At 52.5% G+C, this 24005-nt stretch overlaps 1 protein-coding gene across 5 annotated transcripts in view; it reads left to right on the top strand.

Moving 5' to 3' along the window:
- Scube1 (signal peptide, CUB domain and EGF like domain containing 1) overlaps positions 1–24005 on the top strand; it is a 121960-nt gene that overhangs the window by 92913 nt on the left and 5042 nt on the right. For 3 of the 5 annotated variants that reach the window (XM_039079290.2, XM_006242092.5, NM_001134884.1), the window contains 13 exons: positions 2471–2587; positions 3845–3967; positions 9846–9965; positions 10238–10342; positions 11276–11392; positions 12478–12615; positions 14589–14792; positions 17373–17534; positions 18841–19008; positions 19878–20039; positions 21713–21910; positions 23209–23361; positions 23784–23863. In XM_039079290.2, coding sequence (XP_038935218.1) covers positions 2471–2587; positions 3845–3967; positions 9846–9965; positions 10238–10342; positions 11276–11392; positions 12478–12615; positions 14589–14792; positions 17373–17534; positions 18841–19008; positions 19878–20039; positions 21713–21910; positions 23209–23361; positions 23784–23863 — 1847 coding nt within the window. Of the gene's footprint in view, positions 1–2470; positions 2588–3844; positions 3968–9845; positions 9966–10237; positions 10343–11237; positions 11393–12477; positions 12616–14588; positions 14793–17372; positions 17535–18840; positions 19009–19877; positions 20040–21712; positions 21911–23208; positions 23362–23783; positions 23864–24005 lie in introns of those variants that run through there. The other 2 variants (XM_039079288.2, XM_039079292.2) reach the window with 2 other exon arrangements.

Raw genomic sequence — 24005 nt, 5'->3', positions numbered from 1 at the left:
CCCCCAAGGCAAACTCTTAAGTGTAACCTATAAAGTCAAAGCAAAGAAGCAGGTCACATACTCCCACATACAGTGGCGCAGAATAGGCTTGACCATTCCAAAAGAAGCCAAAGGGAGCCTAGTGAGAAGATAACTGGGCCAAAGCGAAAACAAAAGCTAGCAGGCAGTTGCCAAACTCTGCAGCTCCATGTCTGATGTCAGGTCTCTAACTTCCTTTGGCTTTGTTGACTGATACACATGTCTCTGTGTGTGTCTCTGTGTGTCTCTCTCTCTCCCTGGCTGGTTCGTCTCCCTGTTAGCGCCTCTCCTTGGCAGGTATCCCATGCTCTTGCATCTCCAACATTTTTGGCTCTCCATTGACATCTAGGTCACCTCTTCACAGCAGCCTCTCTGAGCCTCCAAGCAGGGACACCCCTAACACACTCCTGGCCTCAGCAGCTTTCCTCAGAGTCCCCCGCACCACCCTCCCCATGCAGGGGGAGGAATTCTACAATCCCTTTCTTGTATTCTCCACTCTAAAGCCAGAACCGTGGCCAACGCTGCCAAGTTCTGCTTGTTGGGGCTGGAACTTGGCCCCCTGTTCAATGGCATTCATATCAACTCTCAGTGTTGATGGTTCCCTGCCCGGTTCAGGTCTTCCTTTCTACAACTTGGAAACCTAACTAGGAAGGGTCTTGCCCTGGGATCACCACTCCCTTCCTTCCATTTAGCATCTGCTTCCCTTTAAACTTTGTATCCCCTGGAGCTCAAGACTTGGCTCCAATATCACTTTCTCTGGTGTCCTTTGCTCCTCATACTGTGCACGTGCATTTCTCTTTGTCTGGCTTGTTTCTTTCCATTACAGATCTGCATAAGAGCGACCACTAGCAACCACATCCATCACACAGTCCATACTGGGTTGTCTTGAAATCCCCTCTGCCAACACCATTCATCCAAAACTCTGCAGTTTAGCGGCAGGCAGGTTTCTAGGACAAGGGCAAAAAGCAGCCACAATTCTTTGCCAAAGTATCCCAAGAGTGTTCTCTTAAGCCACTTACTAATTATTCTCATCTTCTGAAGCTTATTGAGCTCGGCCCCCACAGTTCAAATCACCCTCAGCACTGTCTCCCATGGTCCTACCAGGATGGCCCATTAAGTCCCACTTAAAGCATTCAACTGTTTATCTAGTTCAGAGTCTCAAAAAATATTCCATATTCCTCCAACAAACAGCACGGTCAGGCCTGTCACGGCAATACCCCAGTCCCTGGTACCAATTTCTGTATTACGAGATGGCTGGTGATCAGGTAACTCGTGACTCTCCCTTTTAACTTTGGTTGCCCCAGGAAATTCATAGTCAGATGCCATGTGCTGTCAGAGCTGCATTTTAAAACCCTGTAGGTGATGTATTCCCTGCCACCCCTTCTATTTATGCCACTTTCCTAAAATCTGCAGAAACGTCTTCAGGTGGCCAGAACACACTTTGGTCAACGTCACGAGTTCATATTCAATTTCAGCTTCCTCTTGAGGGTTTCCTGGGCAAGTCCCAGTCATTTCCCGCCCTGACATGTGTACGAAGTTCCTTTCTGGTCAAGGTATGGCACCTCAGGCCCATGATCCCAGTCCTCAGGAGGCAGAGGCAAGAGTTAAAGCCAGCCTGAGCTACATGAGACCCAGCCTCAGAAGTAAAATGGAAACAGGATGGGAGAATGGCTCAGTAGGAAGCGCTTGCTGAGAGAATGCGAGGATTTCGCATTCCCAGCAGCCATGTTAAAACCGAGCATGGCAGGCAGCTCATGCCGTAAACCCAGCATGGAGACCAGGGGAGTCAAGAGGACCCCTGGGATGGGCTAGCCAGTCAGTGTAGCTAACAGGGAGCCTCCCATTCAGCAAGAGAGCCTGTATCGAAAATAAAAATAAGACTGGAGTGCTGGCTCAGTAGCTACAAGCATGAAGTGCTCTTGTGGAAGTTTAGTTCCCAGCACCACATCAGGAGGCCTATAACTCCAGCTCCTGGGGCTCTGACGCCCTCTTCTGTCTCCTTTGGGTACTCGTATACACACAATTAAAAACATAAAAAATTTAAAACCGGTAATTAAGGTGGAATATAAATGAGGAAGATACCTCATGTTGACCTCTGACCTGTACGTGTATGCCCAGGTAAACATGGGCATACATGGGTACATACACAGAGGTGCGTGCTCACATACATGTGTATACACACACACACACACACACACACACACACACTAAAGCAAAAGTAAACATCTTTCCTAACCACAGGGGAATGAGTTATTAACAGAGGCCCATAATAATCTCTACTCCTGATATTTGCCCCACCCACTTCCATAACAGACACGAGAGGATTCTACCCCAGCAACAAGGCTAATAGAGACAGTGTGGGAAAGTAAGTAACAAGAAACTTAATAGACCCAGGGACCATCCAGGCGGTCACCTCACGCTGACACCCCGCCCTGTCTCCCTGTGACCACAGACATTGACGAGTGTTCCTTTGAGCGGACCTGTGACCACATCTGCATCAACTCCCCCGGCAGCTTCCAGTGCCTGTGTCACCGAGGCTACATACTCTACGGGACAACCCACTGCGGAGGTCTGCAGCCCGTCTGCCAGGGCCACCTCCCCCTCGAGGCACGCGCCTGGCAATGGCCATCCATCAACAGTGCTCCCCACACCCCAATCCTGACCTTGACTCTGGTGGGCCTGGGAGGGACCTTGCAAGGCTGGGATTCTGACAAACAGGCACGAGGTAGACAACGGGGGCTGGGGGCAGGCAGGGCCTGGGAAGCACCATGAGGGTGCCTTAGACAGCTTGGAAGCATAAGCCCAGAACCTCATTTCCTGGGGTGCCCAGTCCAGAAGTGGGTGGCCAATGCACAGAAAATTCCAAAATGTGCATTCTGGAGACAGGAAGGATGGTGAGACAGTAAGAATCCTAAAGGAGGAATGTTTGGGGGCCAGCACTTACAGACGCACAGAGGCAAGGATGTAGCAGGGCATCGGGAGCATCAGGAAACAGGGTAATATCCCCCAGGGAGATACGCGCCCAGGATATACAGAGCGGTAGGAGCCTGGAGAAAGCTCTAGGGCTTCTTTACAGTGCTTCACACCGAAGCAGGAAGCCAAGATAGTCATATGTGTGTGACAACGGACTCTGGCTTTTGGAGGAAGGGAGCATGAGATCCAGGCAGCCCACGGGGGAGATGTCTCAGGGCCTGAGACCTTAACCTCTGGGGTAAGGGGTGGGGGTGGGAGGGCAGAGCTGGACAGAAGATTCAGGAGCCTGGGAGGGAGGAGTTCTTACTTAGAGCCCTGGATCCCATGGCCAACACCACAGTGAACAGGAGCTTGAGCTGAGCCAAAGGACATTAGGCCAGATGTGGCTGGTGAAGATGGGCGGGGTGGGGTGCGGGTCATCGTGACCTCTCTTCTTTCTCTGTGGCCTGAGAACTAGAGAGGGCCAGGCAATACTGGAGCCACTAGATACTGGTGCCACTGTCAAGGGACTCTCAAACACCCCTTCCCTGACTGATGGGATGGGACATTTGTGTGCTGGCAGCCCAGGTGGCCTGGAGCAGGAAGAGCTAGCTGGCCCTTGCTCAAAGGGGGCTTTTGGTCAGAGGAGGAAGAGTCTCAGGTGACTTCTTCCAGGCCTGATACCTATTATCCAGTGGGTAAACTAAGGCTGGCAAGGAGCCGCTGCTTTCCCTGAGGGGATGAGACATCCATGGTGCCAGGACCTCTGCCAGTCTGGACTGGGATCATGAGCTTCCTGGTCTCTGGTCCTGGGTGTGGCCTGTCCGGTGGTTCCCACCCATTCCTGCCCTCACTCTCCTGCCTGTGTTTCCAGACGTGGATGAGTGCAGCATGAACAACGGCAGCTGTGATCAGGGCTGCGTCAACACCAAGGGCAGCTACGAGTGTGTGTGCCCACCAGGGAGGAGGCTGCACTGGAATCGGAAGGACTGTGTGGGTGAGTGGGGAGGGGCCGCCTGCAGGCCCTGCCCTCTCTGTGGGGGAGGGCATGCCGGAGATCTTGACTGCATGAGTTCAAACAATTCAGCAGGACTTGGTCTCAAAATAGAAGAAGAGGGCTGGCGCTACTTCAGTCGTAGAGAACCTGCCTAACACACATGGGGTACTAGGTTCAGACCCTGTCTTAGTGAAGGTTTTACTGCTGTGAACAGACACCATGACCAAGACAACTCTTACAAGAGACAAGATTTAACTGGGGCTGGCTTACAGGTTCAGAGGTTCAGTTCATCAAGGTTGGAGCATGGCAGCATCCAGGCAGACATGGTGTAGGAAGAGCAGAGAGTTAGTTCCACATCTTGTTCCAAAGGGAAATAGAAGACTGGCTTCTAGGGAGCTCGGATGAGGGTCTTAAAGCCCATGCTCACAGTGACACACCTACTCCAACAAGGCCACACCCACACTAACAGGGCCACACCCTCCTAACAAGGCCACACCTACTCCAACAAGGCCACACCTCCTAATAGTGCCACTCCCTGGCCAAGCATATACAAACCATCACAGTCCCTATCAATGAAAAAAAAAAAAAAAAAAAAAAAAAAACTCTTCTGGGAGCCCTCCAGAGAGGCCTCATTCCCTTGAGAATAAAACACCACCCTTTTTATTCTGTAATTTTGACCTAGGGCCTCATTTGTAACCCTGGCTAGCCTGGAACTCACCATATAGACCAGGTTGGGTTCAAACTCACAGAATCCTCCTGCCTCTGCCTTCTGGGATTATAGGCATGCCCCACCATCCCCAGCCAGGGTCCAGCTGTTAGAATGGCCATCATCCTCCCTGCATTTGCTCCATATCAACCACCGTGCCCCCACCCCACCCCCAAGTCAAGGATACCTGAAGCATCAGGACCCATCCAATCTTCAATGGGGTGCAACCCCTGAATGAGGCACCACTGGTTGGGGTCTCTGTCTTAGTCACCGTTCTATCGCTGTGAAGAGACACCATGGCCAAGGGAGCTCTTACAAGAGAGAGCATTTAATTGGGGACACGCTTTCAGCTTCAGAGGTTTAGTCCATAATCATCACGGTAAACACAGCAGCGTGCAGGAGGTGCTGGAGCAGTAGCCAAGAGCTATCACCTGAGCCACAGGCAGAGAGCTTAGGCCTAGCATGGGCTTTTGAAATCTCAAAGCCCACCCCCAACGACACACTCCTTCCAAAAGGCCACACCTGCACCAATAAGGCCACACCTCCTAACCCTTATAATCCCTTCGACTAGTTCCACTCCTTGACGACTAGGCATTCAAACATATGAGCCTCTAGGTGACATTCTTATTCAAACCACCACAAGGTCTGACTGCCATGGGTAGCCTGTCACAGAGGGAGGGCTGCTGTCATGTTGGTGAATGACATGTCACACCACTTCCTCCTTTAAGTCACCGGAGGCACTGAATGTTCTGGGCACTGGGCATGGTCTAACTGAGACAGACAAATATACACACACACACACACACACACACACACACACTGAGGACATCAGTAGAAGGTGCTGGAAGGCTTTCTGTGTCTGAGCTAGCAGGGCCAAGGTCTCAGTAGTCTACCACAGGCATCCAAACTGCCTTCCCTCAGCCTTGGTGCGGCTTGCTTCCCTCACTCAGCTGTGAATCCAGGTTCATCATGATGCAGTTGCTGGATCCACAGATGACCAAGGAAGGTTCCAGGTTGTTCTACAATCAGGGGTATGGTGACAAGACAGCCTGCTGAGGCCCTCCCTACCGCCCCTCCATGGTTGCACGGGCTGCAGTTTTCACTGTCACCCAGAAAAAGGGGCTCTTCCCATCCGTTTGTTTTTCAGTTCGAAGACTGGAACCCAGGGCCTCCTGCATGCTAGCTCTACCAACGAGCCACACCCAGGTAGCTGAGGCTGGCCTTGAATTCTAGAAGCCCCTGTCTCCACCGCTCAAATGCTAGTGTTACATAAGCCTATTCTAGAGCAAACTTTTGGGGAGCACTCTGGATTGCCTGGCCCCCATGGATGGCCCAACCAATCCTGTGATCTAATCACCCCTTATTACCACACCCCTCAAAAGGACCCCGTGACTCCATTTCCCGGAAGGAGAGCGCAGGTCACTGAGAATGTTGCAGTGGAAGGTCCTGAAGTTGGAAAGATCTCTGAGCTCCCACAGAGCAGTCAGCCTGGTCCTTGCAATATCAACTAGCCAGCTTCTCCTGTGAGATGTGACCCTTCTCAGTGGTGCCAGGCTGGAGAAGAGGGGGTGACAGTCACACACTGGTGCCTGGCAGGGATCCCCAAGGCTACTTCTCACAATGCTGGAGCCTTTCCCTCTTTCTCTGTTCACAAAGAGCACGGCACGTGGTTTTCAAATTAGCACTAAATGGAGATCTGATCCCAGAGTTCAGAGAGCAGCTATCCCAGCCAAGGTGAGGTACAACTAGGTTGTTATGCTGGGTAGGTTAAGTCAGAAAGGTTGAACCTTAAATCCCAACAGTGGGAACCATCATGAGAAGACAAAGACAGCTGGGTGTGGTGACCACACTTGTCATCTCAAAGCTTGGGAGGCCCTGGCAGAAGGACCAGAAGTTCAAGATTCTCCTTAGCTCCATGGCAACTCGGGCCAAACTGGGCTACCTATGTGAGCCCCTGTCGTTTAAAAAAGACTGAAGTGTGAGCATGTCTCAAGGAGCATGCCCACGGAGCTCTGCAGTAACCGACCTCTGAGTAGGTTTCCTCCTATGGTCTTTGGCTAAGCTGTCTGTGTGACCTCAGCCATCAGCTCTGAATCCTGGGTAGTCAGTTTCAGTGCACTGGGACAGTCTCTGAAGAGCCTCAGCTAAGGACACTCCATGGTGACTTTACATTCTGGAAAATTCATTCCTGGTCTTCCAGGGCAGCAAGGATAATAGAGACAGTGGCGTTTCTAAGCACTCCATGACAAACTCCTCCAATAAAATGAGTCTATTACTTGCCGAGAGTGCCCCAGATGTGAAGGCAGGAAATCTTTTTCCAGCTCCTGAGAGTGCAAGGATCCTTCTCAGCAGGACTCCTTCAGCTCATCTAAAAACAACTCTGACTGTTTCTGCCTACCAAGGGCCCCCGAGGGTAGCCTAAAGCATATTTCCAGCCTGTCTTTATATCTGTCTGGGGCTAAGCTGGTTCCAGCACAGTAATGAATTGCTGGGACACAGGAAAACCTTCCCTGGCTGTTTTGGTGCCACAGGGTGGGGTGTCAAGAAGGTGTTAGCAGCCATGTATGTATGGGGGCCCCCTGGGGCAGATAGCATCCTCCTGACCCTTAGGATCAGACTGCCACCAGGTAGAGTGTCTATGATGGTGCATAGGATTTGGCTGTCTGTGCCAGCTGAAGCCCTGACCTTAGTTCTCAGGTCAAAGCAGCCCGTTGAGGGTGGTGATCTGGGAAACCACTTCCAGCGACTTCTGGCTCCTGAATGGTGGACATCTGGGTTCAGCTGAGCACCATAAAGTGCTTAGTTTTTCTTAGCACTCCCGAGTTGCTCTAAAAGCTCCACTGTGGCTTTCTGTAAACATTTACCCTGTCATCTGTAGCCACAGACAACTGGCTCACCAGCTGAGTAATTCCTGCGTGTTCAGACTAACGGCACCTCTCATGAGTTCATTTTTTTCTTTCCTGTTAACAGCTGTCTTGGGAGGTAACTCACATGATGTGCACAGAATTCACTGTGCAATTCAGAAATAGAACAGTGGGGTCTTGGTGCATTCAATGGGTGGCATGAACCACCACATGACTACGTAGATGCTCACCCATGGAGAAGCCCAAGCAGGGCATCAGACGCCTTCCTCTACCACTCAAGCAAAATTGCCAGTTGGCTTCCCCAGTACTGGGGCTACAATCCCATGCATCACACCCAGCTTCTTTTAAGTGCGTTCTTGGGATCAAACTCACATTCTGGTGGTTTGAATATGCTTGGCCCAGGGAGTGGTGCAATTAGGAGGTGTGGTCTTGTTGGGGTAGGTATGGCCTTGTTAGAGGAAGTGTGTCACTGTGGGGTGGGCTCTGAGACCCTCCTCCTAGCTGCTCCAGGTACAGTCCTTTCTTGGCTGCAGTTGGATCAAGACCTAGGACTCTCAACTCCTTCTCCAGCACCATGTCTGCCTACAGTGCTGCCATGTTTCCTCTCTTGATGATAATGGACTCTGAACCTGTAAGCCAGCCCTAATTAGGTGTTGTCCTTTCTAAGAGTTGCCTTGGTCATGGTGTCTCTTCATGAAGATGGAAACCCTAAGACACAGGTCCTCATACTTGTGGAGCAAAGATTTTACCAGCTGAGCCATCTCCTGGCCCTGGGCAAATGAATAGAATCCTGTACAGTGAAGTTTTTCCTTGGCCAAGCATAGCACCAAGAAAATAAGGGCTTGTCAAGGAAGAAGTCAGGAGGGGCTGGAGACATAGCTCAACAGTTAAAAGCATTGCCTGCTCTTCCAGAGGACCCAAGATAGATCTTGGCACCTACAGGGTAGTTTGAGAGACTCCAACACCCTCTTTTTACCTTTATGGACCCCAGACACACACCTTGGTACACAGGCACACATGGAGCTAAAAAACCACCCATACACATAAAAATTTAAGAAGAAGCAGGTTGGCTGGGGCCAGGAGCTCAGCTCAACGTCAGAGACTTAACTAGCATGTGTGAAGTCCTAGGCTCGATTCTGGATCAAAGGTTCAGGATGACTGTAGGAACTGGTGATGCCCTGGGGAGAGCGAGCTGTAAGAAAGTAGGCTCAGAATCCCAAGGAAAGCACTGGCCACTCAGCACCTCACACAGTAAGTGGAGCAGCGACCTCGGGGGTGGAGGTGGGGTTGTGTTCCAGGCTTGCTCACTGAGCAACAGCATGCTCGGATCCTCAGAGACAAGTGTGAGGTAAATTTGTTTCAGGCAGTGTTAGGTTTGGACTAGAGAGAGTCTAAGTGTGACTTGTCCTGCTTGTGGAAGGATATGGCTTGATGGAGCCTTGTAGTCTGGTCATTGGAGTGGCTTGGCTTGGGCACTGGCTCAGAATGTGTGGCACTCTGCCTGTTCTGACTCAGAGCCCATCAATTACTATCAGATGCCTACTAAGTGCATGCTACCTTCCCTATCTATCTATCTATCTATCTATCTATCTATCTATCTATCTATCATCTAGCTAGCTAGCTGTGGTATATGTGCATATCTGATGTGTGTGTTTGGTACACATGCCAATGTGTCCATGTGAGTGTGGTAGCCAGAAGCCAAAACTGGGAGTCTTTCTTGTCCTCCACCTTATTCTTTTGAGGCAGGGACTCTCACTGAACCTGGAATTCACTGAGCTAGGCTGGCTGATGACTGAGGTCCATCTGTCTCCGACACCACCCCCACCGACGCTCACCCCATGTGCTGTCACACATGGCTTTTACATGCTGGTGAATCCGAGCGTAGGTCCTTGAGCTTGCACTGAAAAAGGCACTTTACAGCCTGAGCCATCTCCCCAGCCCCTTTCCTGAGGATGTTTTTAATCTTATTTATTTATTTACTTTTATGGCGTATGCATTGGTGTTTGGCCTGCGTGTGTGAGGAAGTCAGACACTAGCTCTAAGGACAGGTCTGCCTTCAGGAGCTTCTGTCTGAGGATGCGCATGGCCCTTCTTCAGACAGCCAAGAGCAGGATAATAGGGGGACAAAATAAGTTGGCTGTCAGTAGCCAGTACCTGATATTGCCAAATGGATCTGCAGTGTCTTCCTGCTACTGTCTGGCCCTGTGAGGAGGTTGGGAGACTGGACTGATCCATGTTCAGAGCCCCCTGCTAGCACCACACGGTCCTCTGGCTTCACTAAAGCCCTCTGTGTGTCTCTTTTCCTCAGAGATGAGCGGGTGCCTGTCTCGGTCCAAGGCCTCTGCCCAGGCCCAGCTGTCCTGTGGCAAGGTGGGTGGAGTGGAAAACTGCTTCCTGTCCTGCCTGGGCCAGAGTCTCTTCATGCCAGGTAACCCCTGGCCCTCTGGGATGGGATGGGTTAACGTGCTGCTTCCTGGGGTACACACCTGCCTGCCCCTGCTCAGCAGGACAGAGCCCAGTGTGGAGCTCCCAGTCAGGAATGCTCCTAGACAGCTGGCTCCCTGGCTCTCTGTAGACCTGGACCACATCTGCAGGGGTCAGTCTTGACCTTCATTCAGCAACTGCTTGGAGACCTCAGGAATCTGAGCCCCTAGAAGGGAGGTACACCCTGGCTAACCTTACCCACTGGCCTCTCCACAGACTCAGAAACCAGCTACATCCTGAGCTGTGGTGTTCCAGGTCTCCAGGGCAAGGCACCACCGAAGCGCAATGGCACCAGCTCCAGTGTGGGGCCCGGCTGCTCAGGTAACCGTGGGCGTCCACTCTGAACAACTGAATAGCCCTTTCTGTTTTTATCCAGTGCATGAGTCAGGAGAGGGACGACGATTGCTCAGGGAAGCATTTCCCTTTCTGGGCCCTGCCCATCACGGCTTAGGATTCTGGAAACATGAGAGGGCCAGGACCTTGCAGCCTGGAGGCTGAGGCCCAGCCCACAGTCAGGGAGCCAGAAGAGGGCCTTTCTAACTGAGGTCACAGTAGTATAGTGATTTAGTAACTGCCAAATGTTAAGATCCCACAGCCCTCTGCTACTGCCATTGTTTGAGACAGGGGCTCATGTAGCCCAGGCTGGCCTTGAACAAGCTATGTAGCAAAGGATAGCCCTGATCTTAGGCCACAGAGATGCCCTTGAACACTATGTCTAAGAGGTGCTCAGGGTCCCTGCCTCTCAGAACTGACTCTGCTCCCATATAGCTCAGAATGCTAGGAAGTTGTGACTAAGACATCTAAGATGGGTTCTGAGAATTCAAGGTCATAGGACTCCAGTCTGTGGAGCTGGGCTCTGCTCTGGAGAGGCCCTAAGTGTCCTAGGGTTTGAAGCCCCTCCCTTCCTCACACTTTTCCTCCCTCCTCTTTCCTACAAGGACAAGTCCTGTCTATGAGTTAGGCCCTGAAGGCGGAGGTGAGCAGCACTCCTTCCTCCCCATAGAAGACCTCTGCCTGGCCCCTGGCCTTGAGCTTGACCACACCAGCCATGCGTACACTTGTTTCAGGTCTTAGAGAGAGAATAATAAGTGGGTCAGGGGAAGTTCTTCCACCCAGGAGGGCTGCCGGGGCAGAAGGGCCCACACCAAGCCCCAGCTAGCTCCAGAAGGACCTGTCCTCTGGCAGCCCCCGTCCCCCACTACCTCCTTGCCCACAGGAGAGGCCGCCACCTGGGGGAATTTTGGCTTTCCCCAGATGCCCCCACCACCCCCATCAGACAGAAGGCCCGCTTCAAGATCAGAGATGCCAAGTGCCACCTGCGGCCCCGCAGCCAGGAGCGAGCGAAGGATACCCTGAGGCATCCCCTTTTAGGTAAGTGGGCTGCCTCTCTTGCTTACCTAGAAAGCGAAGAAGTGCCCAGGCCTTCCGGGTTGGGTTGCCACGCAGAGGCACCCACCTGTCTGTCCTCTACCAGGATTCCTAAGCTCTCTGAGACATGTCTGGCCCACACTGCAATAGTCATGAGTGGGACACATGGGTACTACAGCACCTAACAGGCCACTGTCACACAGACAGACAGACAGACAGACAGACAGACAGACACACACACACACACACACACACACACACACACACACACACACACACATTCTTTATGGCTTGATGGAGCCCTGATGGAAGAGATTTCAGGTCTCAGTCTGGGAGAAAAGCAGCTAACAGCACGGCGAAAGGCCGGAGTGAAGCCTTTATCTCTGGGCTCTGGAGATCCTTCCACAGACTTGCAAAACTCAGCCCTCAGCTGGCTTTACCTGGGGTGTAGGGTCTCCTGGCCAAACCCTCAGCGGGTGCCAAGCAGACACATGGGCTCCTCGCTATTATGAGGTACCTCTATATACAGTGGGATGTCACTCAAGGCTGGACTCAAGACTCACTTCAGCCCTCAGTCCCTTTCGAACCCCATGCAGCTCTGGTCTGGTGTCTGACTTAGGGTTTTATTGCTATAAAGAGACACCATGACCAAGGCAGCTCTTATAAAGGAAAACGTTTAATTGGGGCTGACTTACAGGTTCAGAAGTTTAGTCCATTATCACCATGGCAGGAAGCATGGTGGAGTGCAAGCAGGTGTGTATGGTGCTGGAGAAGGAGCTGAGAGGTCTACAACTTCATCTGCAGGCAGCAGAAGGGAACTGTGTGTCACACTGGGCATAGTTTGTGCATAGGAGACCTCCAAGCCACTTCCACAGTGACACACTTCCTCCAACAAGGCCACACCTCCTAATAGTGTCACTCCCTGTGTAAGGGCTCATGGGGGAGGGCACACTTATTCAGACCACCACAGTGTCTATCTGTCCCATGGCCCGGAAGGACCCTGCCCATGGCAGTTAGCATGTGGGACTAGGAAGGACCCTGCTTCTGACCCAGATCACCTTTGCCACAGTGTACTCTTCTCTGTTCAGACAACTGCCACGTGACTTTCGTGACCCTCAAGTGCGACTCCTCCAAGAAGAGGCGTCGAGGCCGCAAGTCCCCCTCCAAGGAGGTGTCCCACATCACGGCAGAGTTTGAGGTAGAGATGAAGGTGGAAGAGGCCTCAGGTGAGTGAAGTCTTCTCAGAGACTGCGAGTCCAGTAGACATAAGGCTCAGTGAGCCATAGGGAAGTCAGGGCTTTGGGGAAGCGATGCACACTGCGGGTCAAGCTCTGTAGCCCTGAGTGCAGAAGGCAGTGCAAGGTAAACACTTGGAGTACAGCTAAGGGGCAGAGACAGCAAAGTACCCCAACTCTATGTGCCTGCTAGGGCAGGAAGGTCAGGGGTAGTAGCCAAACCAGGCCCTCTTCCCAGCCAGCAAGAAGAACTTGTGATATGGAGCCCTCATACAGGCAAGCCTTCTTAGCTCTAGGTGAGTGGTTGGTAATAGGTGGTTTGTTTACTACTGTTATTTTTATTATTGTTGTTGTTGTTGTTGTTGTAGGTGATGGTGGTGGTGGTGGTGGTGGTGGTGGTGGTGGTGGTGGTGGTGGTGGTAGTAGTAGTAGTAGTCGTCGTCGTCCTTTTGAGACAGGTTCTATTATGTAGCCCTAGCTGTACTGGAACTCTCTATGTAGACCAGGCTAGACTCAAACTCACAGAGATCCTCCTGCCTAAGCCTCCAGAGTGCTGGGATGAGAGGTATGTGTCACCATGCCTAGCTTGGGTTGTTTGCTCTTAAGACAGGGTCTTATGTAGCTCAGGCAATCCTCAAAGCCAATATGCAGCTGAGAATAATCTTCAACTCCTAATCCTCCTCCCTCCACTTCTTGAATGCTGGGGTACACACCCACCCTACCTGGCTCTAGTGGTAGGCAGTGACAGAACTGATTGCTTTTGGCAGCTGTGCCGTGGCAGGATGTGCCTTGTCTGGGCCATGGGCATTGTGGCCATGGCTGCTGCCCTAGAAGCACTCTCATCTATGGGGAGGCAGATGTGGGCATGCCAGCGATGCTGGGCGAGACTAGGTGGCAGGGCTTGGAGAATACATAGGGAAGGAAAGGTGTTGGAAGCCTTCTAAACTAGAGACTGAAATCTAAAGTTATCTGGTAGAAGTGGCGAGGAATGGGGTCCAGGGAGAGGAACAGAGCAGGTAAAGGCAGAGGGGTCAGAGAGAACAAGACGCTGTCACCCAGGGATCGGCAAGGAAGAAGAGCAGAGACGAGCAGAAAGCAGAGAGAGACAGAGAGGGACTAAGCCCCTCGAGGATCTGCCTCCGTTGCCTATTTCCTCTAGCTAAGCCCCACCACTGAAGGTTTCAGAACCTCTCCAAACAGCACTGCTTAGCTAGGGACCATGCCTTCAAACTTTTATGGCAAAGAGGAGGTCAGGAGTGCCGGTGCACATCGGGGGAACAAGCCTGTGAAGGCCAACAACCAATATGTCACTTTTTTTTTTTGAGACACATCTCACTAGTTAGCCCTGGCTGGCCTGGAACTTGCAATGTAGAACAGGCTGGCCTCAAAACTCACAGAGATCCTTTTTCCTTAGTGCCATGATTAAAGGCAAGTAGCCACGCCTGACCCTTATTTTTAGAGATGGGATCTCTCCCTGAACATTGAACTCTTTTGACTCTAGAGATTGGCTGGCCACGAGCTCTGAAGATTCACCTGTCTACCTACTCCAGTGCTGGGGTTACACATCCACCTGGTTTTTTATGTGGGTACTTAGGATCTGGGGGATCAGAACTCAGCTCTTCATGACTGCATGACAAACCTTTAACCAACTAAGCCATCTGTCCAACCCTGGGGGACACTATATCTACTCATATCAAAGCCGGACACTACCCTGGAGACAGTGGCAGAAATCAAGAATGGGCACTTTGCTCAAACTCAGATCTACTCTGTGACCTCTTAGACCCTCAACTTTTTATTTCTGTCTGACACCTCTAGTGCCCCCCATCATACCCCAACCGGGGTCTACTGTGGATGTACTGACATGGTTTAGGCAGAAGCTTAGCACAGGGCCTTGCTGGGGGAGTCCCCAGCAGAGAAGGCAGCCATTAGCTACTCTCTCTCACTGGGTCCCTTCACCCCTGCAGGCTCCTGCGAAGCAGACTGCATGCGGAAGCGTGCCGAGCAGAGCCTGCAGGCTGCCATCAAGACTCTGCGGAAGTCCATCGGCCGGCACCAGTTCTACGTCCAGGTCTCCGGCACTGAGTACGAGGTGGCCCAGCGGCCAGCCAAGGCACCGGAGGGGACCGGGACATGTGGCATAGGCCAAATACTACAGGATGGCAAGTGTGGTGAGTCCCTACTCGTGGGCCAGCACTAGTAGCCCAGTGAACAGCAGTGACCTCAGGGAAGTCAGATGCAGGGCACATGGCGGGAACAGAGGGACCGGCCTGCGGAGGAAGAGAGCATTTGTTCTTACCACCATCAGTTAGAGCACACTCCTTCTCTTCTGAGAAGAGGGAACAGACCCAGGGCAGTGCAGCGAAGTCACAGGAGTGAGGCACGAGTCCCCTGGGGACCAGACTGGGCTCTAGTCTGCAGTGTGGTTCAAAAGGAGGTGGTGTGAGCTGAGCCCTCAGACTGAGGAACTGGGAGGTAGAGGCCTATAGTGCTTCCTAACCTCCCCCCATTCCCTCCCCCAGCCCCAGAGTACCATCCAAGAAATCTGTTGTAAAATTACAAAAAATATTACCTAGGAAGCACAAGGCCCTGGGTTCGGTCCCCAGCTCCGAAAAAAAGAACCAAAAAAAAATACAAAAAATACAAAAAATAAAAGGCTGTCTTTAATCCCCCACTAGGTCTACACCGCAGTGCCCCATGATATCTGGTAGATATCTTGCCAGAGCACACATCCCAATTCCGAGGCGGACCAACGCCTCTAGCAGCCACAAACTCTCTTACACTTAAATCGCTGCATGAAAGAACATAACAACATAATAACCTTTGGTCCAATTGATAAGATATAATTGCCCACCTAAACATGCAAAGCCTTGTACACATCCATCCCTTAAGAACATTCATAACAACCTGTAAAGGTACAGAGTGGAATCCTCCATTGTTGTCCCCACCACGGCTACTCTCTCATCTCCTCCTCTCTTCCGTTCCTGTCTCCTCCTCTTCCTTCAAACTTTTCTCCCACCCATCCTTCCTTCTCATCCAATGACAGGCCTCCTTCTATCCTGTACCTGCCCTCACCTGTATTTTACAAATTAAATGGGGAGAAGGTTCTGGTGAAGTCACTTAAGTCCTGAGTAAGTGACTAGGCAGCTGTCCTTGGGTCAGTGGAATTAGCATCAAAATACAGATAACTCCAGGGCAAACCACAAGAGACCAGGACCAGCAAGCTATAGGAGAAAGACCAGAGGCAGTAACTATAGGCAGACCCAGGCAGTATCACTTGGGAATGCCCTGTTAGAGAGAGCAGATTCACTGACAGCATAAGGCTTGGGTGGTGGCTCTCCAGGCAGAGTCCTAGTCCTCGTGAGGATGAGGGGCAGTGAGCAGGCCAGTGCACACACGGGCGAGATGATATGGCCACAGATGCAGCTCTGAGTCCCTCGTGCCCTAGGTGAGTGAGCCTCGGTGTGTCAGAGCCTCTGTGTTAGCGAGACTGTCTCCTTGAGGCTGTGTGCAGGGAGTTGACCACGGAAGAAAGGCTGACTGCAGCCTGGAAGCAGGTACCTCACCATCAGGAGAGTGACTAGGGAAAGACTTCAGGGGTACTCCGAGGGTGTGTCCAGGAAGTCGAGGGAGAGGGGCTGAGGGACATGCAGATGCTTATCCTGCTCCTAGGAAAGTGTTGGACAGGCCTGAAGAAACATCGTCAGGAACTCCGTACAAAGGGCATGTGCATGTGCACGAGTTCCATGTGGGACAGTGAGGGGCTTGGTGATGTCATTCTCTTACCTTTAACAACTTATCTGGGAGTCATTTCCAGTTTTCAGAAACCTAGTCAAAAAAACAAAAAAAATTGAGTAATTCCAGCTATGGACACTGTGTCATATCTGCTCTCTGTGTACACACATGTGTGCACTCCCCCCCCCCGTCCATTTCTGTGTCTATCTCTGTGTTTCTGTCTGCCTGCCTGTCTGTCTGTGTGTCTGTCTGTCTGATTCTGTGTGTCTGAGGTGAATATGCAGTCCATATCCACCCACGTGTCCACTTGGGAACCTCAGGGATCTTCCTCAGCCTCCTTCACACATCTGCACCCGCCTCCTGCAGTGACAAACATGGCTCCCCTTTCCCTTACAGCTTCTTTTTTTTTTTTTTTTCTTTTTTCTTTTTTTCGGAGCTGGGGACCGAAGCCAGGGCCTTGCGCTTGGTAGGCAAACGCTCTACCACTGAGCTAAATCCCCAACCCCCCCTTACAGCTTCTTATGGGCATCTTCTGTGGCTCTCAGCAGCCCATGGCCCTGGCTCTCTGGAGCCCTTCATCTCTGTGTTACTCCACAGTAGTCTGTCTGCCTCAGCTGTCCTCACCCACGCCTTCTACTGGTCCCCAGGCTGTGTTCTTAGGTGCCAGCTTCTCCAAACAGGCAGGAAAGGAAAAAGAGGTTTGGGGTGGGAAGTCCTGGTAGAGATATATAGGGGACAGGGATATTGGATAAAACCAAAAAGTCAGGCTGAGAGCAGGGTGTAGGTCAGAGGCACGGAAGTCCAGATGGAGCCCAGAGCACAGCTGTGGGGAAGGGCTGTGCAGAACACTCTAGAAAGAGCATCAGGATGTAGCCCATAAGATCCTCATAGATGCCTGCCACCTGGGTGCTCTCCACTCTTCTGGATAGATGCTTAGAGCCTGGGGAACTAGGGCTGTGTCCTGTCTGCACACGGGGATGGCCCCTGACCCACGTCTCTCTGCTCTGCCTCTGCAGTACCATGTGCTCCTGGCACCTACTTCAGTAGTGAGCCAGGCCAATGCGTGCCGTGTGTGTCGGGAACCTACCAGGACATGGAAGGCCAGCTCAGCTGCACGCCGTGCCCCAGCAGCGAAGGGCTGGGTCTGGCTGGTGCCCGCAACGTATCCGAATGTGGAGGCGAGTGTGACCCACCTGGAGGGGAGAGGGTTGGGTGGGGACACATTCCAGACAGGGCCCATCAGCCCCTTATAAGGCTCCCTGAGCAAAAGCAAATGCCATAAGCTGTGACCTTGTCTGAAGTTCTACCCCTTCCAAAGACACAGTTTCCACAGAGTCGCCATGCACAAGACCTTACAGCAGCACGTACATACAATCATTGACAGACCAAGGTGTGGCTCGTAACAGAAAAGACGAAGGCTTAAATGACACTCCACGTTCTGTGAGATGCTTCGCCCCAGTCAGGAGATCGGCTTCAGCCAGAGCTCTCTCTACATAAACAAGTAGCATGTTGTTTGCCCTGTTGGTGGTTGAGAGGCCAGTTGTCAGTTTACCAGGGGCACTCAGCCCCTTCTGCAACATGGATCAGAGTTCCCCACTGGACTCTCCCGCTGGGCCATACTGGGCCACTCTAGAGAACAAACACCAAGGGCTCAACTCTGGAGAGGGGTAGTGTCCAGAAGGGTGGGCGAGGAGCAAGACCTCCAAGGCACAAGAGAGCCCACCCAGAGTCTAACCACAGAGGCCCTGTGGTTGCCACTACTCCCTGATCTTCTGGCTCCCAGGAATGTGATGCCTAGGGAAGTGGTGGCCGTGAAAGCACACGGTAGCCATGGGATGGGAAAGTCTCCACTTGGATGGAAGCTAAGAATCTCAGAGACTGGGGTTGGGGATTTAGCTCAGTGGTAGAGCGCTTGCCTAGGAAGCGCAAGGCCCTGGGTTCGATCCCCAGCTCTGAAAAAAAAGAACCAAAAAAAAAAAAAAAAAGAATCTCAGAGACTGGGCCAAGAGGACATTAAACCCACTCCATATTGGAACATCTGCACCCACATTTCTGTGGAAGTGCTGAGCTCAGGGTGGCTTTTTTGTGATCCCTCTTTGTCTCTGCCAGGCCTCAAAGACCCTCCCCTCCCTCCTCCCCCTATTCTGACCTGTCCAGCTGACAGATCAGACAGCATCAGCCTAGGGCTCTAGGCTATTCCTTCTGTGAGCACCTGAGACCTGCCCCTGGGAAGCTGGGGTGTGAACACCCCCTCCTCTGCACCCCAGACCTTGCTCCTTACTTGGCCTCAGCCAATGCTGCTGCTGAGAGATGGGAGGGCAGGCTGGCAAAGCCATACAGTAAGCAACCGTCAGCCTCAAGACCCAGGGCCTACAATCTCCAAGTTGCCCCGGGGTACCTTTTCCGGGGAGGGTGGGGCCAAGCCCTCATATCTGAGTAGCTGCAGCACATCTCCCAACCTGAACCGTAACTTCTGACTTCCAGGCCAGTGTTCTCCAGGCTTCTTCTCAGAGGATGGGTTCAAGCCTTGTCAGGCCTGCCCTGTGGGCACATACCAGCCTGAGCCTGGGCGTACCGGCTGCTTCCCCTGTGGAGGTGGGCTGCTCACCAAGCAGACGGGTACTGCCTCTTTCCAGGAATGTGAGGCCAAAGGTAAGGGGCCAGCTACCCAGGGACACGTTCCCTCACACCACTTTCTGCTTTGCAAGGCCAACTCCAAAGTCAGAGACTCCAGCAGTGGACATGGGTTACCAGTACCATGTCACGCAGAAAGGGACAGCAGCTAGACTCAAACCTGCGGAACACCAGGAGTGTCAAAAGGGGGGATACCAGCACCTCAAGGGAGTAGGTGGACTGTTGGAAGGAGGAGAAGAGAGGATGATGGGAGGCAAAGAGAGGACATAATAGGCAGGCAGTGGCAGAGGAGCCCCACCTAACAGACATACCAGTCCAAGCCACCCTGCCAGGCTTCCTCTCTCCAGTGCACCAGACCCTCCCTCCTCACTCACTCTCTGACCCTCCCCTCCCGATCCCCTGTCCTGTTCGCCCCCTGTGACCCTGTGTGCTGCCAGTCAAGGCCAGAAGGCTGGACTGTCAACGCCACAGAGCCTACCATAGGCAGAGGGTCCCCTGACACACAGGCTGCTCTGTATCACTTCCCATTCAGTTCCAGGAACAGAGCTCTAAAGCCCCATCTTTGCTCCACTACCCATTCACTTGGTACAGATGTCAGCTGTAGCTCTCCACTTCCCCAACCCTCCCTTCCTGCCCTGAATCCCTCCTGTCAGACTGTCACCCCCTACTGCACCCCTCAAGTAAGTTTGACCCTTAAATGGTCATTATATGAGCCCCATATACCCTTGATGTGAACAATCCCTCCCACCATGACGCATACAGCTTGGGCTCACTTACCCATGATGGTGAGACAAATCAGTGAGGTCTTTTGGCGAGTAGGGTCTTGAGAGCACAGGGGCTCCCCTATCCTCGCCCATCAGCACCCCACCCATATGTCCCCTCTGCAGTACACTGCTCTCCCGGCCACCACTACAATACCACTACCCACCGGTGCATCCGATGTCCTGTGGGTACCTATCAACCCGAGTTTGGCCAGAACCATTGCATCTCCTGTCCGGGCAACACCAGCACCGATTTTGATGGTTCCACCAATGTCACACACTGCAAAAGTAAGTGTCCCTCCAACCAGGAGGGAAGCTGGGAATGCGGGGCAATGGGGGAGGGGGCAAGTGAGACCTGACCCCACATTCTGAGTGGAGACTACTGGCCCCTGGCAAGGTGGGGCAGCCAATGCTCTGCCCACTGTACAATAAATGAGATTACACTACAGTTCATAATTCCCCATGAATGCTTGACGAGACCTGAGCCTCAACCCAGACCAGACCCTGCTCTGGTTTCTGGGTACCCAGAGAAAGAAAGCAGGTTCTGGGCCTGCAGGGGGCAGGCTATGAGGCAGCTTCCAACTGCCTGCCTTCAGCTATAGAAGCCACCCACTACCTAAACCATCACCTGGCACCACATAAATGCCAGAAAGCAAGGGAAAACATGGAACTGTGTGGAAGGGCTGGAGGAGGACCTGAAAGGCCTTGTGGGATATCAGCTTGGCCTTTCCTACCAGCTCCCAGCTCTTGGCACAGCAGTCCTGGGGTATAAGAGGATACTAAATTAGGGCTTTTACTCGACTTCTGAGAGTTTCTTCTGCTACTGTTTATTTTTTCTTTTGGGAGTCTCTCTATGCAGGATCTTTCTATGTAGTTCTCGGCTGGCCGAGAACTAGCTATGTAAACCAGGCTGCCCTTGAACTCACAAGAATCCCCCGTCTCTGCCCCCAGAGAGCTGAGACTAAAGGTGTGTGCCAGCATTCTGGGCTGTTTCTCAGAGTTTCTAGTTTTCACACTTCCACCCAAAAGTTCACAGCTCCTTCCTGACTGCTGGTCATATCTAGAGCCACCTAGAAGCCTTAAAAGGTTGATGGTTTGGTCAACCCTTTGTCCAGGGCTGTCCCTAACCCTGCCATGTTACCCCCTGAAGCATCTGTCAAACAAAGATGAGGCACTTTCAGCCATGTCATTTTAGAGATTAATTAAATATTATATTTAACTGAAAAAAATAATATTTTAATGAGTAAAGTTGGAGAAGCCAGATGTGAGAGAAGATTCTAGAATACTGGAGAGGCAGAACTGTTCCTCAGAAACTTACTTATTTTAGAGATAGTCTCACTGTGTAGACCAGGCTGACCTAGAACTCACAGAGAGCCGCATGACTCTGCCTCCTGAGTGCTTGGTTTAAAGGCGTGCCCCACCATACCTAGGTCTCAGAAACTTGGAAGTAAAAACGCACAGGAAATTTACCAATATTTACTACTACTTACATTCAGTTCCCTTTGAAGAGCTAAAACTGTAAGCTTAAAACTAGGAACCAGCCAGGCAGTGGTGGCACACACCTTTAGTCTTAGCACTTGGGAGGCAGAGGCAGGAACCCTATGAGTTCAAGACCAGCTTGGTCTACAGAGAGAGCTCTAGGACAGCCAAGGGTACACAGAGAGTCCAAAAAGCTGAAAACAACAAAGAAACTAGGCACCATCTGGCTCATAAAACATGGAGAAAATAAAGAAGGAAGCTGGGCAAGCAACCGGGTGTCAGGGAACCTGGTGGTGTCAGCTGAGGACCTGCCCTCTGGTTGCACAATAGCAGTCCAGGCAGGGCCTGCTGTGAGTTATCAGGAGACCTCAGTAGCTGGCACAGGAGTACTTGCCAGCCCTGCCCCGCACCTCTAATGCCTTTGAGGGCTAGAACACCCATGCAGGCAGCCTGACAAAGTCCCTTGGCCATGGTACTCACAGACCAGCACTGCGGTGGCGAGCTTGGTGACTACACAGGCTATATCGAGTCCCCCAACTACCCTGGAGACTACCCAGCCAATGCGGAGTGTGTGTGGCACATTGCGCCTCCCCCCAAGCGCAGGATCCTCATTGTGGTCCCTGAGATCTTCCTGCCCATCGAGGATGAGTGTGGCGATGTTCTGGTCATGAGGAAGAGCGGTATGTTCTGGGTTTTGGGCTGGGACAGTAAGAGCAAACAGCTCATGTGCTCAGAAAGCAGGTGGTGCCAAGGTACCTGGGAGGTAGGAGCCAGGTGTAAGAACTGAGCCGTACGGAACTCTAGGGAAAGGTCCTGAAGGCCTAGGGCTACTGAGTTGGGAATCGAATCTGGACCTAGTCAATTGTGGTCTCAACCTGTCAGCCAGTCTCTTCCATTTGTCCAGCCAGCTACAGTGTTCCCTCCACACCTTATGCCACCATACCTCAAATGAGACCTTGAAAGCTCCCTCCCACTCAATAGGCTTCTGACTTCCCTCAGAGGCTTGGAAGAACCAAGGGCCATCCAGACACACATAGAAATACCTGGGTTAGCCCTTTTTGAAGCCCTAGCTATGCACCCTGTCAGGTGGGAAGGATGTGGAGGGATAAACAGAGCCAGTCTTCAGCAGGGGTGGAGAACAGTGTAGGCCATGACAGTGACAAAGCCCAGGAAGGAACTGAACACCTGCTGGGGACCTGGCCCTATCCTCAGAGACTTTACTGTCATTGGGTGGTGGGCACCCATAGGAGTGAACTGTGAACCAGAATATTAAGGGAGAAGGGTAGGGACCCAAAGAGGCACAAAACTGCCTAGTTGGTCTGAAGCTAGACTATCTGTGGGTAGGAAGGTGGAGGGAAAAGGGGGGACTCAGCCAAAGTTCTTGTGGAGCTCTGTGCCCTCGTACATAGACTACTTGTTGATTGGCTGTCAGGCCAGAAAGCCACCGTATACAAAAGGAGGGTTAGAGCGGGAATGTCCCTACCCAGCTGGTCAGAGCGCAGCCTGGGACCCAGTTCTCCATTCACTCTCATCATGGCCCACAGACCACCCACAGGCAACACTCCTGTGAGGGTCAGTAGCTCCGAGTTACCCTTGTCACTCAGCCCCAGGTGAGAAGACTTTTTAAGCCTCAGTTTCTGGTGACCTTGGTCCATGCTGGCTCATCTCCTACATCTGCCTGAGCTGGTCTCCTGTCCCTGTCATGGAGGAGCCATGAGCCTGGGAGAGACAGAGAGACCGTAATGGGGAGTTCAACAGAGTAACAGGGACAAGGCTGGGGGCAAGAAGCAGCAGGGAGGCTTCGTGGGCAGGAAGTAGAAACATGGCCTGAGAAGGTTGAGGCAACAGGTCAAGGGCAGGGCCAGGGAGGACCAAAGGAGCTGGGTGCTCTGGTGCAGGAGGCTGATGAGGTGGGGGAGGTGAGTGGCCTAAGGCAGTGAGCTGTGGGCCTGGGTTGCAAAGGCCTGCATCCCTACAGCCTCGCCCACGTCAGTCACCACCTATGAGACGTGCCAGACCTACGAGCGGCCTATCGCCTTCACCTCCCGCTCCCGCAAACTCTGGATCCAGTTCAAATCCAACGAGGCCAACAGTGGCAAAGGGTTTCAAGTGCCCTACGTCACCTATGACGGTAAGACACCACCATCTCATCACAGCCCACTCTGTGTCAGCCAAGGCCTGGCTTGGGAACTCAGAAATGAGTTGCACATCCTGCCTCTGACAAACCAGAGACAGGACTGAGGGCTAGGCAATGTGGAAACCCAAGGGGTATAAGGGTATATATAGGCGAGAAGAGGGGGACCGTGGGTACTCTCTGTGGGCTTCACAGAAGGTCCCACCCCACCAGGGCTTGCAAGGTTAAATAGGGGCAGCAAAGCCACCAGGAGGACAAAGCAGGTGGAGGGGACCCCAGAGCAAAGGCCAAGAGACACAGCTCCAGCCAGCCACCACCAGCTGTCCAAGGCGGGTCCAGGGAGCTGGGGAGGGCAGAGGAGGGAGGTGTAAGGTCTCAAGCCCCCTCCACCTTCCCTCTCCCTGCTGGCCGGCTCCCAGAGGACTACCAGCAGCTAATAGAAGACATCGTGCGCGATGGGCGCTTGTATGCCTCGGAGAACCATCAGGAGATTTTGAAAGTGAGTTGTTTGGAAGGGAATCCCTGTGGTTCTGGGAGAAGGGTCAGGGCCATGCCTGCCCTTGCCCTGACTCCTGACCTCTGGAGAAGGGACAGGGAGGGGGGAGGGTGTTAGACCAAGGGCCCTTACATAGGACTGGACC

This window comes from Rattus norvegicus, chromosome 7 (genome assembly GCF_036323735.1).
Source record: "Rattus norvegicus strain BN/NHsdMcwi chromosome 7, GRCr8, whole genome shotgun sequence".
Classification (NCBI taxonomy): domain Eukaryota; kingdom Metazoa; phylum Chordata; class Mammalia; order Rodentia; family Muridae; genus Rattus; species Rattus norvegicus.
This window is presented reverse-complemented; position numbering and strand designations above follow the sequence as displayed.